The sequence below is a fragment of the Cygnus atratus genome, chromosome 7 (assembly GCF_013377495.2).
Source record: "Cygnus atratus isolate AKBS03 ecotype Queensland, Australia chromosome 7, CAtr_DNAZoo_HiC_assembly, whole genome shotgun sequence".
Taxonomy (NCBI): Eukaryota; Metazoa; Chordata; class Aves; order Anseriformes; family Anatidae; genus Cygnus; species Cygnus atratus.
In genome coordinates this window covers 14,084,406-14,111,475 of record NC_066368.1, presented here as the reverse complement: position 1 = coordinate 14,111,475, position 27,070 = coordinate 14,084,406, and the positions used below count along the sequence as shown (strand labels likewise).

Sequence of the window (27,070 nt, the reverse complement as noted above, 5' to 3'; positions counted from 1 at the left end):
GCGGGGACGCGCCGTCGGGTCGCTCCCTGCCGCCGCTTCCTCCTGGCGGCTCTTCCGGCCCCTCCGTCGGCCCTAACCCTGTCCCCATCCCCTGGGACCGTCCGCCCCCTCGGACCCTGCCGCCTGCCCCCCGGGTGTCCCTCGGGCCTCCTGCACCGACGGTCGGCATTTCCCCCGTGCGCACCGGCACCTGCCCGGGGGAGCCCACGGCGGACGGGCCCGTGGGTGGCGGAGTGGGGTTGGGGGGACCCAAAAACATCGCCCCCGACCCCCGTGGAAGGGCTGAACCCCCCCCCCCCAAGCAGGGCCTCGCCCCCTGTCCGTCCCCACCCCATGCTGCGCCCCCAGTCCCTGCGCCCCCCAAGGACGTTCCCAGTGTTGGGATAAGGCCTCAGGGGAGGGAGGGAGGGAGGCCCCCCCGCCGTGCCCTGCTTTATTATGGGCTGGGGGCATCCGCAAAGGGCTGGGGGAGGCAGCATGACGTCATCAGCGCCTGCGATGACATCATTAAGGGCAAGTGGCGTCGGAGCTGAGCCCCGAGGGGGCGGGCGGGCAGCGGCGCTGCCCTGGGCGCTGAGCGAAGCGGGCAGGCGCTGGGGGGGCGGTGGGCAAGGGGGGGGTTCCCTTCCCGGCCCCGGTTGCTCCAGGTGAAACCGTGCCGCCCCCTCGCCGTCGGTAGCGGCAAGGGCCGATGGATGCGGCCGCCCGGTGTCCCCCCGGTGCCCCACGGATAGCCCTGAGTGGGTCTGCTGGCCCCGGGTGCCTGCAAGGGGGGGGGGCACCACGGGCAAAAGCGCACCCGTGTCCCCCTACACCCCCCTACACCCCACCACCGGAGCCCCCTCGGCCCCCCGGGGTGGGCGCAGCATCAGCGCCTCTCCCCTCGGCGTGAACCCCGCGGGGCCGCGCAGCCGTGGGCTCGGCCGGCGCTAAATCAGCCCACTCGGGCCGGGGGAGGGGGGGGGGGAAGCAAATGGGAAGGAGCGAGCAAATAATTGCATATTTAATTAGGCTCTCTGCAAACCCAGCTCTTGCCGGCACGGCCTCGGCCGGCGTCGCACCGGCCGCTGTGCCCGCACCCGACGGCGCGCACGCAGAAAGCTCCGTGTGCCGGAGTCGTTATCATTTTTGTTAACTTTTTATCGACTGTTTGCTAGATGGCATGTCACTAAAGTGTATGATTTGAGATGAAAAATTAGACAGATTAACCCGAGGGGAGAGCCTGATTGATTACTAAATAGGATCAATTTGAAAGTTTTAGTCATAACGTTTCTGTAGAGCCCCTTAATACTTCAAACTTCAATTTTACGGGCTATTGAACTAAGCATGTTCCTGACAAAATTGATATATGTATTAATTTGCTTTAACTGTTGATTAATTACTCTCCACTGAAAGAATTATATGGAGCTGTTTGCCTCAGATTTGCATATTAATCAAATTCTAGTTGATAATTCAGTTGGTGCGATGGATTCGGGGATGGGAGGGGGCCGAGCCAGGGCAGGGCTTGCAGGAGAGAGCGAGAGATAAATATATATATCGCTAACCTCAGCTTCCTCCCCGGGTTTTCCATCTCGAGTCCCCTCCGCTCCCTACCCCTGTGCTCCCCTCACTGCTTAGCTGCCAGTTAGTGCATTAAAATCAAAGATGCAGAACGCGTTACCCTGGCTATTTGGTGAAAACAGAAATTGCCTGTCCGGTTTTTATGATGTTCTCAGCCTGAGAAGGCTGCACTTTAATGTGTCCTGTCAAAATGTCTGGGATTTAAAGGGAAAACGGCACAATTTAGCGCTGGGTAATTAATGACAAAGTGCCCGAGCGCTTAGGATGGCACCGACGCCTCTGCGCGCCCCCAGCCGCCCCCACCCCGGGGGTGATGCCCGGCTCCCGGCCGGGAATTTCTCGCTGGGTGGAAGGGAGAGGGCCGGGGAGCCGCTGCTCCTAAACGGCGAGCAAATTAAGAGCAAAACGCAATTAACTGGGGAGGCTCCGGCTCGCAGCGCGCCCAGGCAGCGCAGCGGTGCGGGACCGGGGGCGCGTCGGGGTTCGCCTCGTCCGGCCGTGGGAGCTCCGCTTCCCGGCTCCCTCCCGGGACATCTCCCCCCCGGTACCGGCCCGGGCTCGGGGCCGCCCCCGGTAGCCGAGAGGTGGCTTCGGGGCCGGCAAGGGCGCAAAAATATTTCCCAGCTATTTTCCCGGTGCGCGCAGCCACTCGCGCCCGGAGGTTGCGCTTCCTCCCACGTCCCCCTTTCCTCCCACCCGCCCGTCCTTCCGTCCGTCTGTCCGTCTGTCCGTCCTGCCTCCCGGACGGCCGGCACCCCCCCCACGCCTCACCGAGCCCCCCCGCCACCGCGGACATTTGCTCAAAGCCTTCGCTGTGGGTTGCGCAGGGCTAACTGGCTAAACTTTTCGTTCCAACACCCCCCCCCCCCCCCCGCAAATATATGGATTCAAAGGGTAACAGTGTAATTAAAACCAGATAATTAATGAGACAATATTCCTACAGCTTACATCTTTAATGAACAAAACCCTTCAGGGCCAACGCGCTTTTCCAGGCTCATTAAAGAGAATAAAGTTGTGGGGCTTATGTACTTCCCAGTGTGTTAATAATAAACCAGCAGTGTATGCTTAAAAAAAAAAAAAAAAAAAAAAAGCATAATAGCTGATGCTTTCCATACCTTGAAAGAGCCTCTCGGAGCCTTCTGCGGAGCTTTAAATATTTTAAATGCAAAGTAAGGTACAAGGGATGCTCTGAATCCCCCCCCTCCCGCTGCATCCGAGGGGTTGGGTTGCAAAGCCCTGTGCTGAGTCCGCGCATTTTAAACAGACCTAAAACGCAGAGAAGCAAGGAAAAACAGCGGCTGCTCCCTGCGACCGCATCTCGCAAACTTTCTGCAACTCTTTTTTCGTTTTCTCTTCCTCTCCCTCCCTCTCTCCCTCCCCTCCTCGGTGCTGTTTCTCCCGGAGCACGCAGCCACCGAAGCACGCCCAAGATCCCTTTGTTTATTTCCAAATATATTTAAGAAAATAACAGCCCTGGGTTTAATGCTCAGGATATACAGCCTGTATCTGCTGTGTGCTCCTATACATTTAAGCTTCTCGTTTCCTCCCAGATCCTTCCTGTGGAAGCTCCCGAGGTAATATTTCCTTTTTAGTACTTTGCGAGCTTCTAACTCAAATTGTTATTGCTTCACATTTTTAAAGTTTACTTAGCAAAAGGCCCGGCTAACGTGAGCTGCTTGCAAGCTCGGAGAGAGACGAAAGGGCCTTGCCTTCAGCAACACTCCGCAAATGCGAAGGGATAGGGGCTTTTAGGGATGAGTTATACCGCAATCAGCTTAGTAAATCTGCATGCAGAAAGGATGCTAATTAGTCTTAATAGTCTACCAATATGCCCCAAGACTGGAGACACAACAACGTAAATCTGCTACCGATAAATATTTTTAATTGTTAAATTTACTGGAAAGAAAAAGTGTATTTTTCCACCGCAAACGTGAGGGCTGCGGCGGGGCCGGGCTGCGGCAGGGCTCGCCCCCCTGCTTGGGGGGGCCTGGACGGATGCAGGCCCCCCCCTCTGTTATCTCCCCCCGCCCCCCCCCCAAGCCGGGGGCCCCGGGCCGCCCCCAGCCCCGGCCCCCCCGCCCCGGCCGCCGGGAGGGAGGAGGGAGCGCCCGCTTAGCTCGTGCTTGGTGAAATTAGTGATGTATCACGTTAATTACCAGTGTGATCTTAAAATGGTTGCAGGCCCAAGGAAAATTAATGGAAATCCAAATTCTAATTATGTGGCTGGTGTTAAAGAGTTGAACTAAATACCCGGGAAGGGAAATTGGATGATAATGTGGAAATATGCTACATTTTCTGGCTGCTTCTGCTTATTGCATCATGAAACCCAATAAATGCATTAAGCAGAGACACCGCTGGAGGATGATCTTTGGGGAGACAAAGGGGGGCGGGGGGGGGGACACCCACGACCTGGGATAACAGGGAAAAAACGCTGAAGATGTTCCAGCACCCGCCAGTTTTGCACCCCGTTAAGCTCCCCAGGAAGGCTTGCTTCTGCCCAGAGGTGCGGGCCAGACCTGAGAACCGGGAGCCCGGCTCCCCCCGGCTCCTCCCGGCTCCCCCCAGCTCCCCTCGGCTCCCCCGGCCCCCCCCGGCTCCCCTCGGTCCGCCCCTCGGCTCCCCCGGGCGCAGCCCCGCTCGCAGATGGGGAAACTGAGGCACGGGCACGCCGCCCTCCGAGCCTCCTCTCTGGGGTCCCCGCAGCCCTCCCTGCCCTCCCCCTCCCCACCCAGCAATCACGCGTGAAGGGCTAATTAATTATCACAATTAAGCTTTCGGGACCCGGGGCTGAAACCCGGGGAGAGGGGAGGATTTTGTGTCGTGTCCCCCCCCCCCCCCGCGCGTGTCCCCGGGGATGTGGGGCGCAGGCACCTGCCCACGGGCTTAACCCTTCCCTCGCCCGCAGTCTCGGGGTCCCGGGTTTCAGCTCTAAGATCTCCGCCTCATCCATCACCGAGTTAAAAAAAAAATTAAAAAAATAATAAAAAAAAAAAAAATCAGCGGGGAAACCAATACAGACAAACACATCAAGACTCGAGAGTGGCGACCCTTGGAAAAGCCAGGGTCCAACCAGATATGAATCATTTTTCTTTGCATACTTTAAAGGAATTACTAGTGATATGCACGGCTGTCACTGCAAACTACATTTATGGATTTGCAAGTCATTTCCATAAATCAGCTGCATTGGATCCATCAGAAGAGCAGAGCCCGGCGTCGGTGCGAAGATGATAGAGCTCTCTTTGAACGTATAATGAAGTGTTCCAAGGGCTGCAGTTATTTTTCTGCTTGTTAAGGATTTTTTTTTTTTTTTGGAAGGGGGAGGGGGCCTTCTCGAATTTGATTTTAAATTAAAATGTCGCCAAGAGATGTTTTATTGGTGATCACCCTTATGATAAATTTATGCTTCAATAATTGCTTTTCACGGGGTATCGATTTCCTCTGGCAAAAGCCTTTCTCCCTCCCTCCAAACCCCTGTCTCCCATTTCCCGAACAAGGCAGCACTGCCCCCCCAAGCTCCCCAGGGGGGATGCAGAGCCCAGGAACGGCTGAAATTCCCTTCTGAGCCCACGGTTCTCGAGTGGGGGGGAGCTGGGCGTATCCCCCAACCCCTGGACTGGTCCCATTCCAGGGGGGCATCTCCAAAGCAGGGGTATTCCTGGGGTAGCGGGGGATCTGGGGGTTTTGTGGCTGTCCCCACCAGCCCCCAGCAAGCCCACCTGCCCACCAGAAGCTCCTTTCTGCTCCTGGAGCCACGGGCCTGCTGCTGGGAACACACTCAGGGCATTCGGGCAGATGCAGAGGAGACTGAGCTCCCAGCACAAAGCAGCGCTGAGGCCGAGCCAGACGAGGACCTGCTTGTTGCACAGCTGCTCCTTGCCTTAAAATAAAAACAGAATTATGACCACCAGACTGGAGTTTTGCAAGGTGTCAGTTTCATCCGAATAAATCACTTCTGATCTGTCCTTCCCTGCCAAAGCCAATATTCCTCCCAGCTCCCCCCCTTCATCCATCAATAACTTCCCCCTTGGAAGGGGCTCGCTCCGTGCTCAGAGGATGGGGCAGCACAGGGCAAGTCACTGCAAAAACGGGGCTTTTCCTCTCTTTCCTGAGCAGCAGGCCACTGGTCTCCTTTCCCATGTGTTTTCCATTCCCTGGGAGCAGGAACACAACATGTGCTGGAAAATGCTGTGGCTGCGTGGACACGGCTACCTGGTGGCAGGGAGGCCGCTTGTCCCCAAGATGCACGGCTCGCGCCTCTGTCTGCCCAGGCTCAGCACCAGGTGCTGGCACGTGGGTGGTGGCACCGCCTTGTTTGCCCTGTGCTTTTTTATTAAAAATAAATAAATTAAAAAATGAGATTGGGTGAGTGCAGAGTGCTGCCCCCAGCCCCAGCTCGGGCAGTAGCTCCCTGCGGGGCTCCCAGGCTCTTGGGGTGAGAGGAGGCCCCATGGCACCGCCCCAAAATCAAGTCACCCCTGTCCCAGTGTGTCCCCATGCTACTAATTACCCCAGGCCACTAATTTCCCTGCCTCCCCAGCATCCCGCTTGAAGGCCACCTCCTTTCCGGGCTCCCAGCAGCACATCCCCTGCAGAAGCGAGCCCCTTGGGGTCCCAGCGCCAGCCCCCGGACACCCAACCCCCGGCAGCGAGCTCGGGGGGGGACCGAGGGGAGGTCCGGGAGGGAGTCCGGGGGGGCTCAGCCCCTTTCCCTGCCCTGCACGGAGCAGCCCGGGGCCGGCTCGGCGCTGCCGCCCTGCCCGGCTCGCAAAGCTTAGGCGAGGGGGACCTCTGCAGGCAGCGGCCCCCGCAGCTCATCGTCCTACAGCAGGCTGTGGGATGGAGCACGGCAGGCTTTCCCCTGGCAGGGGTTTGTTAGGGGAGAGCTTTTTCGAAAGGTAAAAAGAGGAGTGGGTTTTGCAAACGCCCCGTGACATCCTTTCTGGGTGAGCTGGGGGTCCCGTGGTGAAATGAAGTCGTGTTTTCCAGGGCTTGTATGCTGCTAACAGCAGACAGACCAGCTGGAAGAAGGATCACAGAATATCCCGAGCTGGAAGGGACCCACAAGGATCATCCAGTCCAGTTCCTGGGTCCACACATGACCTCCCAAAAATCAGGCCCTATGTCTGAGAGCATTGTCCAAACACTCCTTGAACTCCATTGGACTCAGTGCTGTGACCACTGCCCTGGGGAGCTTGTCCCAGTTGCCTGACCACCCTCCTGGTGACAAATATTTTCCTAACACCCAGCCTGACCCTCTCCTGTCACAGCTCCAAGGATATGCTCCCCACCCCCACTGCCCCCCCCCCCCCCCCATACCAGGACATGAAGAAGCAGGATGCTCCCCCAGTAACAAAGCCTGGAGGGTGAGCCCCATCCCCTGGTCCATTGTGGTTTCCAAGTGAATTTCTGCTAAAATCTAAATGACCCCAGTGCTACAGATCTCGGGGGGGGGGGGGGGGGGGGGAGATGAGGTCAAAGCCAGGCACAGGGTTATGCAGGACATGAACACACTGAGAAGCAGCGGGGCAGCAGGGAAGTGACGGGCAGCTCCTCCAAGATGGTCCTGTGTGCACACCGTGCATGCCTCCCTCTCCCAGAGTTAAAACTCTTGTTGAATTTTAGCCAAAATGAGACTAGAGAGGTGACAACTGCAGGAAATTCAGCCCCCAGATGTTTCAAATCCCACCACATCACGAAGCAGAGCTTCCGAGCGCTCCCTGGTGCGTGCACAGCTCCTTTCACAGCAGGGTCACCTCTGGCAGAGACCTTCCTGCCTCTCTGTGCTCCCAAAGACAGGAGGGTGGCAGGGTCACCATGCCATCTGACAGCACATCACACCTGGAAGAAGCCCTGTGACTTGGGAAAATAACTTTCCACATGGAGGGTGGTCAAACATTGGGGCAGGGATCAGATTTTGAGGTCTCCATCCCTGGGGATGCTCAAAGGTTGACTGAACTGGGCAACCTGACCCAACTCCCGTGATCCCTACTCAGAGGGAGGGCTGATCAGAGGCATCCTGAAGTCACTCCGACCTGAATTACGCTATGACTTGGCGGTATAACCAAACCTCTGGCTGCTCCCCTACCCCCCTCATCCAGCACAATAAACAAGCAACCAAGCCACTTTCAAGCCCACCAGCACAAGCAGCGATATAAAGCCAGTGTCACACACCCTGTAATCAGTTTCTATTTCTCATTTCTTAAAAACATATTATTTTATGATCCACTAATGCTTTCCCTAAATAATCCCATTTGTTCTTCACCTAATTCAACCGTAGCCCTTAATTGTTTGATACTAATAGCTTTCATTTCTCTCACTTCCTTCTCTTTTTCTTTGCCCTGCAGGAGAAATCAGCTGCAACACCCATGAGCAAGGTTACAAAACAGCTTCTGCCTTCGTTCCTCGTGCCCTGCCCATCCCAGTGTGCAGAAACCATGGCCAAGGGGGGAGGGAATTCACTCCGTTTGATCCACGAACATTTCATTTCAATGATCCATTTCATGTCAAGGTTAGCCAGCGCTAAGGGATACCCAGGTCCTTGTTTTCTCAAGCCTTGGCTGGCACCCAAGGCACGAGTCTCCCTTCAGAGGAACAATGCTCAAAATGTCCACTTCTTAGGCAGAGACCCAAAAAGCGAGTAGCAGACAGCAGTCCCGGAGGCGGTGGAGCTCACCCCCTACACCTGCCAACCTTCCCCATCTGCAATTAATTTATATATATATATACTATATATATATATATACATACACACATATATATATATATATGATGGTCTGATTTTGATGGAGTACTCCACCGGTCTGCTAACTGTTTTGCCATTAGTTCTCGCTTTCAAAAAGCAGAGCTGAATTTTAGTTGGAACAGCTGTGAAGTCTGTCAGGGAGAAGAGGGGTGGGGTGGTGGCAGCAGGGTGGTGCGGAGCAGTGCTGGGCGGGTGGGTGCTGGCACCTGGGGCTGCAGGAAGATGTCCCAGGGAAGTTATTGCCAGGAAAGGCAGGAGCTGCTTCTCGGCTGCCTCTCACCACTGTGCAGGTACAGGCTCTGAACATCACTTCTGCCTGTTTGGCAGTGAGAGAGAAGCAGCAGAGGGGCTGCGACGGGGAAGGATGGATGCTTGCTGCCCCAGGGACCTTCCTGTTTGGTTTTGGTGGATTAACCCTAAAATCAGCCGGTTCCAGTTGAGAGGAAGAGCAGAAAGTTTTGAAAAACCGTCTTAACGCAAATCTCCTTTCTCCTTTTCCTTAAAGCTAAGAAGCTGCCTGCCCTAACCAGGGCAGGTGGAGAAAGGTTTCTAAGAACAAGAGACAAAAAAAGTCTGTCAGGAGAGGATTAGCTGGAGCAGAGCCTGCCTCCGAGCAAGACAGTGGGCGAGGCCGACCTTGCAAAGCCTGTCTGGGCTATTTTCTAGAGGAAGATTGCAGAGGCGGTAGTGACAGCACTGAGCTGCGTTAGGAGAGGAAATTCATTTTGCTTTGATGCCTGCTGCTGCTCACACAGCAGTGCTGCTCCCCTCAGCCACCACCTCAGGCCCTGAGCCCCCTGACTGCCCAGAGACCCCCTGGCTGCCCAGAGAACCCTCAGTTCCCCTGAGCCCCCCCAAGCACAAGTGAGCCACAGGGCTCCTTCTCCTCCTGCTCACGGTGGGAGCGTGGCCCTTGCTCTGCGGCCTACTGGGAAGTGTAGTTCAGTGCCTGCAAGGCCATTTCAGGGAGGCCTCTGCTTCGCTGCGAAGTTTGGGGGACAAAACTGGGACGGTTCCTCGAGGCCGTTTGCTGCGTGCATCATTTAAACGTATCGGTTTTGTGAACCCCCAGCGGAACGAGGGTGGGGGCATGGCTGGAAACAGGGACCTGGCCTGGGGCCATCCCCATCCTACGGGACACGAGCCTGTGCTTGCCTGCCCGCTGAGTCAGGGCCTGGTGGCATGGGGCTCGCTCGTTTTTCCCCAGGGAAGGTCTCGCACCAGCACCTCACGTGCAGAAGCAGCGGTGAGCGTGGCGCTGCGAGGCCTGCAGGCCAACCTCCATGAGGGAGAGAGAGGTTTGGGGCTCACACGGCTCGGAGACGCACGAAAAGCTTTGTGACGAAGAAAGCAAGAACATCCCAGCCAGCCGTGGGTGCTGGATGTGACCTAAACTCAGCAGATTCCCCAGGGTCTGGCAAAAATGAGCCAGTTTTGCACGCTCTGGGGTCTAGGGCACATCTTGAACATGAGTAAGGCTGGGTTTGGGGGGTGTTTCATCCCAAAGGGCAACTCCAAATTGTCTGCATTTCTTCCCCCCCCTTTTTTTTTTTTCTATTTCCACCAAAGTTTTCTTTCTTTCACTAAGGAGATGTGAGCTGCATCCAGACTGCACCTCCCCATTTTCCTCCTCAAAATAATAATAGCCTCATTTGCTAAAGGCACTATTAGGGTATTAAGTGAAAATGAATTAAGTTTAATTCAATTGTTATTTTAGGAGCTTTGCCTCGTCAGGGTTTTGCAGAGCTTCATTCTTCCACTCGCTGGAGACCGGCTTTAACACGCCCCTGCTGAGTTGTTGCTGCAAGCCACAAACCCATCACGCTGGGAGTTTTACTTAATGCTAAGGGTTGGATTTTATTTTGCTTAATGTCAGAGTCTGCCTGCCACACTGCTGGGGGAAAGGAGGGAGCCAGAGACCAGTTAGCTCAAGTCCATCACGCTCGGCTTAGAAATGCAAGTGGCTGTCGGGCTGGCCATGACTTAGGCAAAATTTGAGCACTCGTTTCCACTACGTCGCTGCCCCCCTGCTCCGGGGAGGCTTTACCACCTTCTGCATTGGGTCTCATCGCCAGCTCGGCCTGTATCTTCTCCCTCTGCAGCAGCACGGCCTTGGGGAGAGGGCTGCTGGGGGGAAATTCCTCCTGTGGAGAGCTGGGGGTGTTCCCCCTGGGCTCACAGTGGGGGCACAGACATTGAAGTTCGCTGATGGCTGCCAGCAGCAGAAATGCCAATAAAGCCCTCGGGGAGCACCAGGGTCTGCCCTGGTCAGGAGCCGTGCCTGTGCTGGGGATACATTAGCTCCACCAGGCCAAGGAGAAAATTTGAGAGGGAGGGAAAGAGGAGAAAAATGGGAAAAAGAGGGACATGGACTTCCATGGGACACATGTCCATGCCTTTGCCATGTGGACAGGCAGGCTACTGGGTGCCCATAACCCTACAGGCTTGACTAGGCATTTGGAGAAAATTCACACTGCTGCACAGGGCAGGGAAATGAAGGAGAAAGTGACCCAGCAGAGTGAGAAGAAGAGGGGCTCAGATCCCCCCCAAAGCCCATCAAACATCCATTTCAGATGAGGCATTGGCTCCCCATAGCTTGACGATTTGAGCCATGAGAGCCATCATGTCCATTCAGCATTCCCCCACCAGTTTCTACAGCAGAGGGAGAAGCAAGGACAAGACCCTAAAGATAAATGCCCACCCTCAGTGCTGGGACAGTTCGGGGCCGGGAGGAAGCAGCACTGGGAGCAGGGCTCTCTCGGCCCCTAACCTTGCTCAGAGCCGGTGCCTAGGATTTATGGAAGGAAAGCTTGGCAGTGACCTCTGCTCCGCTCCAGCTCTGAGCGTGGACTCGGATGGCATTACAGCGTGATGTACGGCCAACGGCTCTGCCGGGCAGTCTCTTGTGAGCGATGGCTTGCGATATTTCTGGAGTTTATACCTAGCTCTCCAGCTCGACGGGCTCTCTGGATATGATTTGTGCTGTATGTAGCTCTATAAATATTGAGCTCAGAGCATTATATATGGCGACAGCCCTACAGCACTCTGGGTGATATATCCCCGCGTTTGCGGTTGTAGGCGAATAATTTTAGTTTGAGTGGTGTGGCAATGAGAACAAGGAGGAAGTAAAATAAAAGGGTAATTCAAGACCAAGCGGACAGCAGGGAGCGTGCGTGAGATTCAGCTTATCATTCAAAGCCAAGCCTTTCCCACCAAATCATTCAGGAAATTGATGGCCGGAGTCATTTCCCAAATTAGTTACCTTATCCCTGCGTGCTGCTGTCTGCAAAACAAAGAGATGGCACCAAGCCCCCCTGCTGTGGGCTTTTGAGGCAGAAGAGGGGAGGCACAGTATGAGGACAGGGGAGGAGCAGAGGACGGGGCTGTCAGGGGACAGGGGCAGGGGACATGGGGGGAACTGGGCTGTTACCAGCAGCCTCTTGCCACCCAATCCCATGGGAAGATGCAGCAGCATCACTTCAACAGCCCCTCCTGGCAAGCAGCTCGCAGGCCACCATGTAGGCTTGGGGACAAGGGCATGCTCCTGGGTACTGCCTAACCCACCCCACATTGCTGCGGCCCAGGTGCCACTTATCCCCCAACCAGCCTCACCATGTTCCCTCCCTCCAGCCAGGAGATGAGCAAAGGGGGCTCACATCCCAGCACCAGAGATTTCGGAGGGTCCTCGGGGCCATCCCCTGAGCAGGATGCAGGAATGGCCAAGTGCCCATCTCCAGGGGAAAGTGGAGGACAGGTTTCATGCCGTGCCCAGCTCCCTGTGATGCTCCGAGGCACGTAGGTTCTGGCGTCCATGTGGGGCTGGCCCAGGCTCACCCAGCCCAGCTCAGATCATGCAAGTGAATCATTTCAATCCCAGCGTCAGAGCCCAGCACTTCAACAGAAAGGGCATTTACATCCGTGGGTGCTGAGGGCATGGCCAGGTGAATCATCGCTGTCCCTTAGCGAGAAGTCCAAGGCAGAGCCTGTAATTAATCATTAATTGTGAAATAGGCGACTGAACAAGCACCCAAAGAATGTGATTACAAGGAGGAGAAGGAAAAGGACATGATGGACCGAGGCCAGCACGCTCTGCAACAACCACCAGTCTGTACCAATGCGTTTCCTGGTGCCTCATTCACAGGACCCACTCAAGCACCCACCCAGCACCACACAAGGACAGGGTCTGACCAGAGCACCTGGTGGTACAGGCAACAGGAAAGAGCATTTAAAAGGAGCCAGAGTGGTTTGCTCTGGTTCTGCAGAGAGATGGAAGGTCAATGGAGAGTAACAGCTCTGCTCTGCAGCACTGTGTCAGGGCAGGGGCTGCGGCTATTTGCGATGGCAGCTATTGCAGACACAAAGGATGTACGAATTGATCCGATTCCTTCCTCCAGAGAAGATTTAAACTACATGGGAAAAAAATACTTCCAGTGGAAACTGCTTCTTTAACCTTGAAAAGACACAAAAGGCTCAGTGAGACAAAACGATCTGAGGCTAAAGTTGCAATATTTAACATGGGAGAAGCCTCGTAGGGCTGGGATGGAGTGACAGGTTCCCCATGCCTGCGCTGCTAATATTACCCTGAGCGTCTGCAGAAGCCACCTCTCAGCCAGTCCAACCTGGCTCCCTCTGCCTCTACATGCTCACCCGGTCCCTAAAACGGCCCTTTTCACCCCAAAATTGGGCAAGGGGCTTTGTGGGGCAATGCCAGCAGGGCTACCTGTGGGGTATGTGGTACCTGCAGGTCCTGCGAGCCCCAGCTACTCACATCCAATCACAGCAACCTGCTGTCTCCAAGACAGCTGAATTTGGCCAAAATTGGGCCAGAGGAGACAAAAAAATATTAGGTGAGGATGACAGGCACACACAGACTCACCCCAAAAGCCTTGTTTTTCTGGAAACCAGGCTGAAAAGAGGAAACAAACAAGAGAAACTTCACAGCTGGTAGAGCATCCAGAGGATGTTGTTCCCAAATTTCATCACATCGTTTTAGATCACATTTTGGCCTCTGCCCTCTGGGCACCATTTCACTACTAAATGCACCGTGGAATAAATACCAAGCGATGGCGGAGCACAAATAATCCCTTCTCAGAGAGAATTACTCTTCTGGCGAATTCTGGGGAATAAATGCAGCTTTAAAAAGCAATAACTGGTTAAACAGATACTCACACACAAGCAGACCCCATTAAAGTCATTTGATACGAGCCAGGGAAAACCACCTCTAAATCACATAATTATTTTAAGAGACGAAGGCACATTTGTTTAAACCGGTCCGAATCACCTTTGGGGAGGGAGGAGAGAGGGCTCGCGTCTGCACCATTAAATGCTTTGATTCCCTGCAGCTCAAGCCCGGGCTCCCATTTTTAATAGCACTGAAAGTGTAAATAGGTGATAATAAAACACAGGTGATTTCCTCCAGCCTTATTGACTTCCTGCGCCACAAATGAAAATAAAAAATAAATAAAAATAATAAAAAAAGAAACTCGTCCCTTCCTTGTTTATCTCTCGGGTTTTTATTTTTCCCTCCTGGAAGGAAGGAGCTGCTGGGTGCAGTGCCCCCCAAGCAGCAGCAGCCGAGCTCCCTGCAGCCCCTAGGGGGAGCCCGGTCCCCGCGTTTGGCTGCGGGAGGCTTTGGCGGGGGGGGCGCTGCCGGGGACCGCGTCCTGCGTGGCCGACCCACGCGTGGGTGCCCCACAGCCGGCTGGGGGAAATCAAGGGAGCTCTCTCAGAGTGGCCTGAGGTCCCCTGGCTGCCGTTCAGGAGCCACCCACAGGTCCTTAAGATATAGGGGAATGGTGGGGGGCTCGCTGGGATTAAATAGGGGGGCACAAGGGAGGAAGGATGCTGGGCTCGGAGCTGTGCCAGGCAGCACCTGCAGCACTGCCAGGTGATACCCCCCATCCCTGCCACCCCACCGCTTGTAGGGGAGGGGGGGTTGTCTCTGCTCCCCCCATCCCACCAGGGCCCATTTGGGTACTTTTAGGGATTTCTCTGGAAGGAGCAAGGGCTGGAGCCAGGACTTACCTCCTGTGGTGCTGCTGGCTGGTGGCGAGGGGAGAGGAGCTGCCTGCCTGGTGCAGGAGAGGTTCAGCAACTTGGCACCCTCGTTTTTGGCAGCGTCTCCAGCCATGCGAGCTCTCAGGATTCACTTTCCTGTGGATAAGGTTGCAGGTGTGGCTCTGCCTCTCTGGCTTTCCCCTGCTGTGCTCGTGGCGTGCATAGTGGGGCTTGGCACGGCGCACAGCACAACTCCGCTCTGGGGGACGTGTGTGCTGCACTCCCCAGGGGCTTGGGCTGGGGGAGGGAACAGCCATGGGTCCACAGAGACGTCCTAGGGAGCATGTCGTGCCCTGCACGTCACCTCCTGCTTCAGGACAGGGGGTCTCAGCCACAGCCAGGTTCAGACCCACCATGACAGCTTATAAGGCTTCAACATTTGCTTTCGCTTCATCCTGAAACGCAAGCTGGGGCTCTGCAGGCATCTCCACGAGGATGGGAGGCAGTGGGGAGCCCCCTCACCTGGGTGGGCTCACGTCCCCGGGCCGGGGATGCTGTGCAGAGGCCTGGCCACAGCTCGGAGCACAGGAGATCACTCACTCACAGTGACCCTGAGCGCAATTCACATCCAGCAGACCTGAGCGCCCAGACGTGGCCTTGCACCCGCTGACCATCGGCATCACAAACCAAGTGTCATTTACCTGAAATCCTGAAGAGGAAGAGTTGGGGCAGCCCTAGAGCTGCACATCAGCTGCAGGCTGGGGTCAGCAGGTATCGACCGCCCAGCAACGCCATTGCCTGAGAACTGCCTCTTGCTGGCAGCGAAAGTCCCCGGGAAATGGAGCTGCTCTCCGTGTTTTCCTCTATCCCGATCCTTGCGCTGCTTTCCAACTGAAGTTAAAAAAAGTAGATATTGATTGATTTTTTGTAATCACTAGTTTGTTATTTTTAGGCTACTGCTGTCTAAGAGACAGACAGCTAACCGCAGCTTCCCCGTGACGAGCGCGCTCACATTCTTTGGAGAAAAGGAGAAAATCAGTTTTCTCAAGCCTCTCTTGTTCCTGCTCAAAAATCTAGCTCGGGGACACCCCATCTCACTCTCAGCAGTTTATTTTTGCTCCAAAGGCACAAACTCACAGCCCCGACAGACAGATCTCTTCCTCTCGGCATGAAGCCCCACCGAGCCCAGGGCCCGCGGATTCGGATAGAAATTCGGCTGGTGCCCCCCACCTTCCCTCAGTTACCACAGCCAGAAATCAGTTTTCAGACTGGGAAAATCTAGATTTTTTGTGCCTTTGGAAAAAAAAAAATCTCTTTGAATACAGTTTTGAGTTGGACTTAAATAAATCTATAGGCTGCATGTAAAACTACCAACGTAAGAAAATGTTTCTGAGCAATGGACGTGAGCAGGGGCAAAGAAACTACGTCCTAATCTTGGGTGAGCACTGATCTATCAAACTGAAAATTTCCTAACGTAACTAAGGCCAAAAATAACAAACAATAATAGCAGTAGTAATAATAGTAATAAAATCAAAGTCCCGGCTAGTTTCACGAACAAAAGGTATGCAGAAATGCAGGCAATCTGGAAGATCCGACTCCAGCAGAAGCTTGTTGTGATAATCTATTGCTTTATGTACTTTTTTCTATGCTTACTATCCACTAAAAACCATTTTCAAAAAATCTAGCTTTCATCCACAAATTGAGACCCTTTCATTTCTAAAATCTCAAACTGGGATATTCAGATCATTTCAAACCTTACTTCACAAGAGGTTTCTCAAACGGGCGCCGGTGGAAGCTCGTTGTCGCACAAAGAAATCGGCGTCGCTCCACTGGCATTTTTCTGGCAGAAAGCAAAAAAGATTAATTTAAGGAGTTCCAGCTGTCCCAGCACACCAGACGGGGTTGGCTTTTTCGTGTAACCCAAACAGCGTTCCACAAAACAGTTCTGGGTTTTGCCAGTGAACTTGATTTCCCTACCGGACCCGGCACCCAAGCTGTGAGCTCCCATGGCCGTCCCGCTGAGCCCCAACCGCTGATTTTAAGCCCCACGGGGCGCAGGTTAATTACAAACACATCCGAACGATAGCAGAAGAAGCAGCAAGATCCAGTTGCTGACGAGGGGTGTTACAAAAATACCTATCGACAGTCCCAGCGAGGTCAGGAAAACGATCTCATACGTAGCTGCTGGCAGGAGCAGAGCTTCTCTTTACTATTAATCACGGCAAGTTGTATCAGAGATTACGCACACTCGCCTGCTCTTCCTGCCACAGCTGCCAGATACAGGTGACCCTCATAGATGTTACCAGGCAGCATTAGGCCGACAAGAAACACCCCACAGACAGGACAGGGCAGCCCAAGGGAGGCTGCACATCCCCTCGCAGCATGCCTACGGAGGTGCTGGCAAGGGGCACGCTCACCGCCGCGTGCCTCAGGGCACAGCCCTGGACGAAGCCCCCCCGGCCCTGTCCAGGGCCTGTTCCTGGCAGAGATGAGACAGCCGATCCTCGTTTGGATGACTCACCTGCTTAGCTAATTGGCTCGATGGGGGCCAGACCTCTCCTCCCTCATGCCCATGGAGCTGGGACCAAGCCCAGACAACCGCAGCACGTCCAGCTGGGCTTCCTCTCCTCCAGCTCCGCACAGATGTTCGATATTCCTCTTGCTCCTGCACGGCTAGTGTTCCCCCCATCCCCAAATCTTGCCTTCAGAAGCTCAGCACCTCCACAGCTGAGCCAACACAACCCATTGCTCTCGGTCGTCCGTGGCCACCCGGCGATGCCTCCAGGTGCTCGCCTGCACGTTGCACCCCAGCTTTCCCCTCCAACAAAAGTTGTCCCTACCTGGCTTTGCACCTCCTCGAGACAGGCAGGCGAACGCTGGAAAAACCTCTTGCACCACCTCTGGTTTCACATTTGGGCTTTGCTACGTTTTGAGATAAGCGGAAGTGGAAAATGCCTTTCAATGCTTCGCAGTGCACTTGTGGTTCTGTTCCCAACAAAGCACAATGCGAGAAATGAAATCAGCCTTCAGTGTGGTATGGATGGCCCCAGGATATGTCTGAGGTGATGTCAGTCTACAAAACGTCTAATTATATGTCACCATTTTGTGTCATTGCTTATCGATTTAATTCCATCATATTTCAGGCAACTTTTATTGTCTGGGTACAGTTCATCATGTTAATAACTGGAAGCATGTATGCAGATAGCAAAAAACCCTCCTGCGACTAAACCAATTCTAGAAACGAATCCAGGAGAAATATTTTAACAGAAACCCCTTCCAGCAGCAATTGTTCCAAGAACAAGAAAGACCGGACGAGAATTTTTCTGGTTCCAACACTACATATATTGTCATTTCATATCAAGATTTCTTTTTTTCTTTTTTGGTCTTTTTTTTTCTTTAAACAGGAAAGATTGATAAGAAAAGGAGGAAGTCAACAGTTTCTAGAACAAGGTGTAGCTAAAGATTGCATTTAAACGCATGCCCTCGAGTGTGCATTATCATACTTCGCTGGGAAACATTTTGGAATATGAAATGAATAATGTGGATATTATAAAATGGTTGTCTCGGAATTAAATTTTAAGATATTGATGTGTCATAATAATAAAATAGAAAACACTTTTAATATCAACGGTGAGCACCATGATCCCTTCTTTATTTATTTTGTGGTTGGGGTTTTTTTTCCTGCACAGAAGCCTTGGAAAGGAAAACGAGCAGAGCCACACGCTGTGAGCCATCCCAGACCTGCACACAGCGATACCTCCTGAAGGATTAAGCACTAAGCACAGCATTTTCTTTGCAGCCAAAGTTGGGCACATATTAAATAAATAGCTTAATCGGCTCTTAAAAATCTGTCTGTGGTATGAAACAGGATTCAAACAAAAGACTTCTGTCAAATTTATCTTGGAAAAAAAAAACTATATTGTTTATCTTTTCTTTTTTTTTTTTTTTTGTAAGCAGGTATCTTTGTAAAGATATCCCCAGAAATTTGTCCTCTGCGTATTTTACTTATTTTCCCATGTTTTCTCTTTTTTTGTTTGTTTTTCCATTTTTTGGCTTCTTGTGTCCACCTCTGCAGATGTTTCTCTGCATTCACTTGCGTGTTGGACTGGTGGATGGGAAGGAAAATCCTGAAGCACCATAAATTTGGAACGCAACGCCACAAGAATTGATTTTGAATAAAAATAAAAATAAAAAATAGCTTATACCTACACTCACCTGACAAGCTCCAGAGGTGCCTGCCCCAAGGACCAAGTTTGAGTCCAGCAGCAGCAGCTGGGGCTGTTTTATCATGCACCCCACAAGACCAAGAGCTGGGGGCTGGCCGGGTTTGCAGCCCCCTCCTCGCACATCCTCTGCCTGGCAGTTCCCAGCGCTGAAGGAAATGCCAGGCCGAAGGCAAAGCCTGCGAGCCTGGGAGCATCCCCCGAGGAAACCAGGGAGAATTTTCCCTCCAGTGGGGTTTTCCTCTGCCTGGCCAGGGACGGTGCCCTAGAATAAAGCTGAGCACAGACAGAAAAGAGTCCCGAAAATAATCCCCTGCCAGGCTATGTCTAAAATGTTGGAGATTCCTTTATCCTCAGCCCCACTTCTGCACAAAATCCTGGACACCAACACCGAGGCGAGCGCCGCGCATCCCGCTCAGGGAATTTCCCCACGCGTGCAGGAGGCGAAGCCCCTGCGCACCCAGGGCTGCGATCAAAGCAGGTGCTGCTTGGAGCCCGAAAACAGCTACAGGACGAGGGATTAAAATACACCCAGTTATCGCCAGAGCTTCCCGAGCCGAGTGGACTCGAGCAAAGTCAGAAGGAAATGCTAATGCTATTTTCTTCTTAAACAAATAGAGGAGGCTCCAGCGCTCGCTCCGATCTGCTGTCTCCTCTCGGGGAGCTAATAGGCAGGGAAGAGCAAGGCATGAAATGATTTATTCAGTACCCTGGAGAATTTTTTTTTTTTTATTTTCCATTTCGTTTCCACATAAATTACACAAGCACTTTATAAAATGAATACACGTAAGACACCGTAGAAGTGCATAACTTAAAAACAAACAAACAAACGAATGCCTTTTAAAATCTTGCTGAAAATAGGTTTTCTGATTGCTTGTTTGTGCTAGCTGTTTAAATTGGCAGTGCTGTTTTAGATTATAAGTAACCAAAAAATATATACTGTATATATATATATCTATATATTCCTGGCCTTTGCTATAGGAAGTGCTTTGTTTAATTGTGTCTCATTCCCTCGGTTAAAGAAACAACGAAGTTGGGAGTGAAATCGAATCGATTTTTGCCCTCACAAACTGCCTCATCAAGGAAAACAGGGAAAACGAAACACCGGACAGCATTTTGCAAATGATATGGAAATAAACCCATCGAAAGAAACCGCGTTACCCCTGCCAACTGCCACCGAGGTCTTCTCGTTATTAAAACGTAGGCTGATCGGCGCCGAGTCCGTGGCAGCCGGGGACAGTTTGGGCTCTTCCTGCGATTGAGCTATCACATTTACCGTCCTCAGGAGTCTGTCAGTTCCTTGGCTTATTCCCCCCTCGCACGAAAAAATTAATGAAAAAGGGGAGGAGACACGGCTAGGTGAGATCCGAAGGGTTTGCATCTGTCGCCAGCAGAAATTGCTGCTGGGAGGAGAAAAATATAAAATAAAATAAAAAAGCCGGGTTGTTTCCTCCATTTGTTGCATCCCCAAACGTCTCCAGCGCGAATGGCCCAGCACAACGCCTGGCTGCAGGAACACGCTTCCCAGGGAGCCTCGTCCTTTTGTCTCAATCAGTCCGAAGTGTGTCTTTGTGTATATATATATGGGCTTTATATATATACATAGGGGCCTATAGGGGTGCCCCAAGCCCTGCAGAACCCAGAGGAAGTTTCCCCCAGCTGGGCGCTCGCCCGCGGCTGCGTCTGTCAGGGCTCGGCTTTTGTCTGGCGGCGCGTCAGGAAGTTCGTGGTCGGCACCGGAGACTTTGGGAAGAACAAAAGGGTTGGGGGGAGGCGAGACGCCGCTGCTCCGTCAGCCCCACAGGCGGGGAGAGTTTTTGGGGTGGATTTCCCTTCCCGTCGGTCCTCGCCGTTTGCTCCGTGGGACGCACGTGTGGCCGGTGACGCCGGTGACAAAAGGGGGACGCCGAAGGTGCACGTGGCACTGGTGGATGCTGAGCCTTACTCGCAGGCGGAGGCGACAGTGGTGACACTGGTGATCTTGGTGGAGTCATCGGACCAGGGCTGTAGGTTCTGCAGGGCGAAGAGAGAGGAGTTGTGGACGCAGATGGGGTCGGCTTGGATGGGCTGGTTGATGGTTTTTTGGAAGGCCTCCTGCTGCAGCTGCATGAGGATGCGGTTCGCTTGCTGCCGCTCGGCCTCCCGCTCCTCCGCCGTCTGCCTCCTAGGAGAGAGGCAGCCATCAGGGGGGCCGGGGGGAGGGAAAAGGGGGGGTCAGGGCTGGGGACACGGCCACAAGCTGGTCCCACGGCCCCTGCACATACTGCTGGTGTCCCCCATGCACTGGGGGTTGAGGCCGTCTTGGTGGCCCTAAGGAAAATGACTCCCGTCTCAGCAAGCAAAGGCACAAAGCCCAAGGTCACAGCCCCTGCTCCCCTCCTTTTTCTGCCCAAAACACCCAAAAGGGTCAAGATGGGGCCGCAAAGGTTGCAATTCCCTGCAACGCAGCAGCCGGGCAGGATGCCCTGGAGAGAACCACGGGGCAGGGAGCGGAGCCACGGGGATGGGGTCGGGCAAGACGTGGCCAAGTGGCAGTGCCAGGTGGCCGGAGGCAGGTAGCATCGCCCCAGGGCCGTGCCAGCCCCTTCCCCGTGCCCCAAGCAGCCCTCCCCTCTGCTGGACCCCGGCCAGCTGTAGGGAGATGAAGGCGACGAGACGCCCATGGCGGGCAGGGCAAAACTCACACACGGTGCGAGTGGTAAAATGCAGGCTAAATGCTTAGAAAACACGTTTTCAGCCGCGAGAACAATCAAAGGGCCGGAATACGCTGTCTGGGCAGGGCGGAGGAGGAAATTTTTAAGAACAGGTTGGACACGCGTCTGTCTGGAATGACAGAGGCAGAGCCCAACCTGCCGGGGGGGGATTAGGGGCCGGCGGAGGTCCCAGCCACCTCCGCCAGGGTCCAAGCCCCGGATTGTCTGGGAGGAGGGGATGGGAGAGGAATGGCCTGAATGTGCTTAAATCCACAACAAAAATCCCACCTCCCCTCTCCTCGATGGCAGGTCGGCCTGGAGGCTGCAGCCTGCGGTCACCTCGGCTCTTACCGGGAGCATCCCTGGCACCCCGAGCACCCCTCCCTCACCCCCAGCCCACGCTCTCCCGGCAGTTTCAGTGGATCGGTGATGGGGGAAAAGGCAGCTTTTTTAATTTAGCAGCTCGTGGGGGACGCGAGACATCTCGTCTTCTTTCTCCACGGGGATTTTTAGCGGCAGCTCCGTGCGACACACGGGAGCAGGGCTGGGGTCCCGGTGAGGGCTGCGTGGGGCCGGGGCTGCAGACACCAGGCGTGCGCTGGGAGCAGGCAGCTCGGGACTCGGTCCCTGCTCTAATCACGGTGTCAGCATCTCACCGTGTCAGACATCCCGGGGAGAGGGGGCTCGGGGGCTCGCAGCAGCAGCGGCTCGGTCCCTGCCGCCATGAATATTTAATGGCTCCCCGCACAATGAAGAGATGCTCCCGGGAGGAGGGAGGGGGAGAGCCCCACGTCCAGGGGGCTGCCAGCACCTGGCCAGGGTGCTCGTGCTTTTTGCCTCAGGCTGGGGTTTGCAGTTCGAATCTGCTCGGTCAGAGGGAGGAACTAAACCTCGATGCCCACGTCTCAAGCAAGCCCCCAAATCTGGGGGGGTGGGATCACGCAGCCACCTCAATCCCATGGATGCACCCAGCAAAGGGGCTCCAGGCAGAGGCACAACTGTCCCCCCAGCCCGCGTTTGTTTAAGCACTTAAATCCTTCAAAAGGCTTAAAGCAACTCTCTTTTCTTAAATATTCCTGGCTGCCCGCGCCCCCTGCTCGCTCCTGCGAGCACCCAGAGCTCACCCAGCCCCGGGGGGCTGCATGGGGCACGCTGCTGGCCGGGGCACCCACGTCCTCTGCTGCAACACCCGATGTCCACAGACACAACCGAGCAGAGCTTACACACCTCTGTCCCTCTGGGCCGGTGGGGATTCTCCCATGTCTACTACTACGGCTGAGGTCAGGCTGCAGACTTTCCCTTAGACAGAACCAGTCATTTATTTCTCCTCACCCAGCTATTTTTTTTTTTTGTGTCGAGCACATGAATAGGTTTGTATCCTCTGCTCCTCTGCCAAAGGGGGCTGAACTTAGCCAACAGACGCAAGGAGTATTGACAGACAGAAGGAGAGGCAGCCAAGCCGCATTTGCCTCACTTCCTTAGGAAACCAGGTTAGAAGACACGGCTGACCCTGTTGTGCAGGCCGCGGCAGGATTGTTCCTCCTCCTCCAGGACTTTGCTCCTGGCTAACAGAAATCCCTCCAGCCTGAGACTTCCTGGCTCTCGGGGAGCTCCGTGGGCTCTTTAGGGAAGGACCCGCTGCTGGGGGGGGGCTCACCCACACCCTTGGTTTCAGTTTCCTCGGCCTCCGTTCCTCATCCAACCCCCGGCTATCGCTGCCCCATGCAGCCCCTGGGGAAGCCCGTTTCCCCCGACACTGGAGAAATTGTAGGGACGGCCAGGATTGAAGCCTGAACTTGCAAAATACCCAGGCTCGGCTTGGATTTCCCTCCGAGAGATTCAACCCGTTGTGCACAGAGCATCCGGCTGGGAAAGGGGGGGCATGGCCGTGCTGTTGGGCCCCCTTTCCCCACCTGGAACCCCCTGTTTTGGCTGTGTGCACCCCACCCCGGCAGCTCGCACAGAGGAAAAGCAAAAGATGCCTCCCACCACCACCTGCCTGCGTCCCAGCACCCAGCACAACAGCACCCCGCGACCTGCCGGGGAGCTGCTGCCCCTGCCCAGCCTTGCAGCCTGCCTGTCCCCAGCCTGGGGCAGGACAAGGGATGCTCCCGGTGCCGGGTGCCTCTCCGGGGACACCCCGGGGGAGCTGCAATGCAGGACAGAGCCTGGGAGCCTCCGCCAGAGCCCGGCCTCCTCCTCCTCTCCTGCCCGTGTTTACTGCCACGTCCAGGAGGAAAAAAAGCACTTTCGCAAAGAGGTGCAGAAAGCCCCGCGGGGGTCAAAATTTGAGCTTTACACAGCTTTTTTACAATATCCTGGTAACCTGAGGTGCAGGATCCGGCCCAGGCCGGCTCTGCCCCGGTCCCATCCAGCACAGGAGGGTCCCAGAGGGTCCCAGTGCAGCCGCATACCTGCCGTGCAGCTGCAGCCACCGCTCCCCGACAGCCCCCCCGGGGGCTCCCCGCCAGGCCAGGGTCCCACACACAGCACCCCCCGGGGACACTGCATGTCCCCTCCGCAGTGCACGCACCCAGTGCACACACACAGTGTGCCTGCTGCCCACACAAGCTCCCATGTGCATGCACACACTTCCATACACGCACACCCGCTTGCACACACACACTGTGCTCACGCTGAGCACACACACTCCGAATGCACACCGCGTTCAGCGTGCACACACCCGGCTTGCACACGCACCCACATGCACGGTCACACAGAGATACACGCGCACACCCTGCACATGTGCACACCCACGCACGCATGGCCTACACACAAACACATTCACAAAACGTGCAGCCACCCACACGTGCCCTGCTTGCACGCACACAAATGGCTGCACTCACACATTGCACACACCAAGCACGCATCCATACCCACGGGCACTGCTTGCACACACACGGCTGTGCATGCACACGGGGATTCCAGGCCCCCAGCCCCTCACCTCCACTTGGTGCGCCGGTTCTGGAACCAGGTCTTCACCTGCGCGTCCGTCATCTTGAGGGCCTTGGCCAGGGCAGCGCGCTCGGCCGAGGCCAGGTACTTCTGGCGGTGGAAGCGCTTCTCCAGCTCGCAGATCTGCAGGCGGGTGAAGGACGTGCGCGGCTTCTTCTTCTTGGGGGGCGTGCGGTTCTGGTAGGGGTGACCTATACGGCGTGTTACAGTGAAGGGTGAGAGGGCCACTGGGGGGGACACGGGAGGGGGGGATGAGAGGCAAAGAAGCAAGCAGCGACACATCAGCAGAGGGGATCCGGCTCCCGGGCGCTGGGCTGGGGGGGTTGGGGACCCTCCCCGCTGCACGGGCCGCGGTCCCGGTACCGAGCGCCGCCCGTGCTGCCATCCCGGGCCTTCCCCGGGGCTGGAGCTGGGCTGCGGGCACCCACCGGGCACGGCGGGGGGGGCGGCTCCTTGCTCGGCTTTGTCCCGGGAAAAAGGGTCGGGGCTTGAGGAGGGGGGGGGGACGGGACAAACCCGCAGCCCTAAAGCGTGCAGAAATCCGAAAAAAAACAAGCAAAAAGGAAGGGCGGGGGGGGGGACGCTTTGGGAAAGAAACGAAAAAGCGGGGACCAAGAGGGGCAGAGCGGGTGGGCTTGGCGGGGAGGGGGCCACGGAGCAGCGGGGTCCGGCCCGGTCCCTGGTTCCGCGCCCCGTGTGAACGGGAACCGGATAAAGTTCGTTTCGGAGCGGCGGTCACCGCCGCCGCCCTCGGCCCGATCGTTTCGTAGACGGGAAATAACTTCCCGGGCTGGAACCGGGACGTGCGTTTCGTTTTGGTTTGCTTTCCTTTTTCTCCCACGAAAAGAATAATAATAATAATTATAATTATAATTATAATTATTATTATAATTCGGTAAACCCGCGGTGGTTGCGAGCGCTGCCGGGCCGGGAAGGGCTGTAGGAAAATAAACCCGGCGGCTCCCGGGGACAATGTCCGTCTGTCCGTCCCCGGCGGAGCCAAGTAGGAACGGATCGAAATGAAACGGGAACTTGCGAAAACGCGGCCCGGGTCGGTCCCGAGATAAAGGACCCGGGCCGGGCGCGGCGGGAGCGGGGAACGCGCGCTCCCCGTTACGATTTCGTTGCTTTGCTTTTTATTTTTTTTTTCTCCATTTTCGTTAGGGGAGCTTCGGCTTTGTTAGCACCGAAAGCCGAGCGCGGGTCCACCTGGAAAAGGCGGCGGCGGCTTCGGAAAGCGGCTCCGAGCCGAGCCCGGCTCGGTTTGGGGTTGCCAAAAAACCCCGCTGTAGTTGGGGACAAGGCAGAGCCGCAGCGGGACACGGGGACACTCGGGACAGACCGACACGGGGCGGCCTGCCCGGGCGGGCCAAGGCCGGGGCCGCCGGGCTCCTCCGGTGCCGGGCCTCCTCCGCAGCCCCAGTGGGTTTTTTTAGGGGAAACTTGCTGCGCCCGGGTGGTGGGGACGCGGGGAGCGGGTGGCCGTACTCGGGGTTTGCGGAGTTTTCCGCCTTTCCCGAGAAATTGAAAAAAAAATATATTATTATTATAATTATAATAATAACAAGGTATTTCGGGGTGCCTGAAAGCGCCCGATTTTCCACCCCTTCTTGCTCCTGGCCTGCTCCGGGACCCGCCGTCCCATGGCGGTGCGGGGCGCGCTCCCCGCCCGGGAACGGCTCCGGTTTTCCCCGCTGAGCACCAGCGATTTGGGGAACGGGAGCAGGGAGGAGAGGGGGTTCCCGGTTGCCCGACTCACCTGTGAACCTGTCTTTTGTGTACCGCCTGTTGCTCTCCATCCAGGGGAAGGTGAGCCCCGTGAGGCTGTTGACGCCGTTCACCGGCGGCACGGCGGCGGAGAGGGGCTGGTGCACGCCGCCGGTAACGGGCCGGTGGGCCGGGACGCGGATCACCCCCCCGGCCGAGCTCAAGGTGTTGCCGTTCATGCTCACCGCCATGTTCACGTTATAGGAGCCGGGCAGGGCTCCCATGCTGCACGAGGTGCCGGTGTAAGCGCCGGCCGAGCCGCCGCCGGTCCCGTAGCCGCCGGTGACCGTGTTGTAGGCGCTGCCCACGATGCAGCCCAGGCCGTAATCCGCCGAGTCCTGCAGCCGCGGGTGCGACACCATGCAGCTGCCCGGCTCCGACGTGTTGAGGATCTGGTCGATGCCGAAGCTGATGGGCTCGGCTTGCCCTTGGTGCAGGTGGTGAGCCCCTAAGTGCTCCATGCCGGCCCCCGCAGCCCGGCCGCGCTCCCGTCCCGCTTGCGGGGCCGCGCACAGCTCCCCCCCCCCCCCCCCCCCGGAGCCCCGCGGCACGACCCCCGGCACGGGCACGGCAGCCCGGCCCCGCACCGCCCGGGCACGGCCGCCGTGGGCTCAGCACCGGGCTCGGCTCCGCACCCACGGCACCGACACGCGGCGGAGCCACGCGTGGATCGAGGCGCGCTCACGCCTTATGCTCTCAAGCCCATCGCGCCGCAGCCGCGCGCCCCGGGACACCGCGACAGAGCCACCACGCGCGACAGAGCCACCACGCGCGACACAGCCATGCGAGGTCGGGACACGCGTGCTGCGCACCCCCACGCCGCTCCCGGCCGGCTCGCTCAGCCCCGAGCCACGATCGCGGCGAGCTCAGCGGGGCCCCCAGCCCCACAACGACCCCGACCCCAAAATCCCCCCGGCCCCGCAACCTCCCCCCAGCCACAGCGGACCACCCCAAGACCACCGCCACCACCCCGAGCCGGGGCCACCCCGGGCACCCGTCGGGACGCGGCCACCCGACGGCGCGCCCGGCCGGCCCGGCTCCCTTCGCCCCTCGGCGGCGGTGCTGAGCCGGAGCCCCGCGGTGCGGAGCGGAGCGCTGCGGAGTGCGAGTGCGAGCGCCCCGCCGTCCTGTTT

At 56.1% G+C, this 27,070-nt stretch overlaps 1 protein-coding gene across 1 annotated transcript; it reads right to left on the bottom strand.

Annotated features, from left to right (window-relative positions):
* Nucleotides 1-20,463: 20,463 nt before the first annotated feature.
* TLX1 (T cell leukemia homeobox 1) lies at nt 20,464-26,398 on the bottom strand. Its single transcript, XM_035547855.1, has 3 exons — nt 25,930-26,398; nt 24,160-24,361; nt 20,464-20,686 (listed from the first exon to the last, which is right to left on the bottom strand). The coding sequence occupies exons 1-3, from the start codon at nt 26,396-26,398 to the stop codon at nt 20,464-20,466; spliced, it is 894 nt and encodes a 297-aa protein (XP_035403748.1).
* Between the last annotated feature and the right edge of the window lie 672 nt (nt 26,399-27,070).

Bases quoted from the DNA above. Each gene is read 5' to 3' on its own strand.
- TLX1 (XM_035547855.1), bottom strand. From the start codon at position 26,398: ATGGAGCACTTAGGGGCTCACCACCTGCACCAAGGGCAAGCCGAGCCC. The intron at 24,362-25,929 runs GTGAGTCGGGCA...CACGCCGTATAG, and splicing joins CACAAAAGACAGGTTCACAG to GTCACCCCTACCAGAACCGC. The intron at 20,687-24,159 runs GTGAGGGGCTGG...CCTCTCTCCTAG, and splicing joins AACCGGCGCACCAAGTGGAG to GAGGCAGACGGCGGAGGAGC.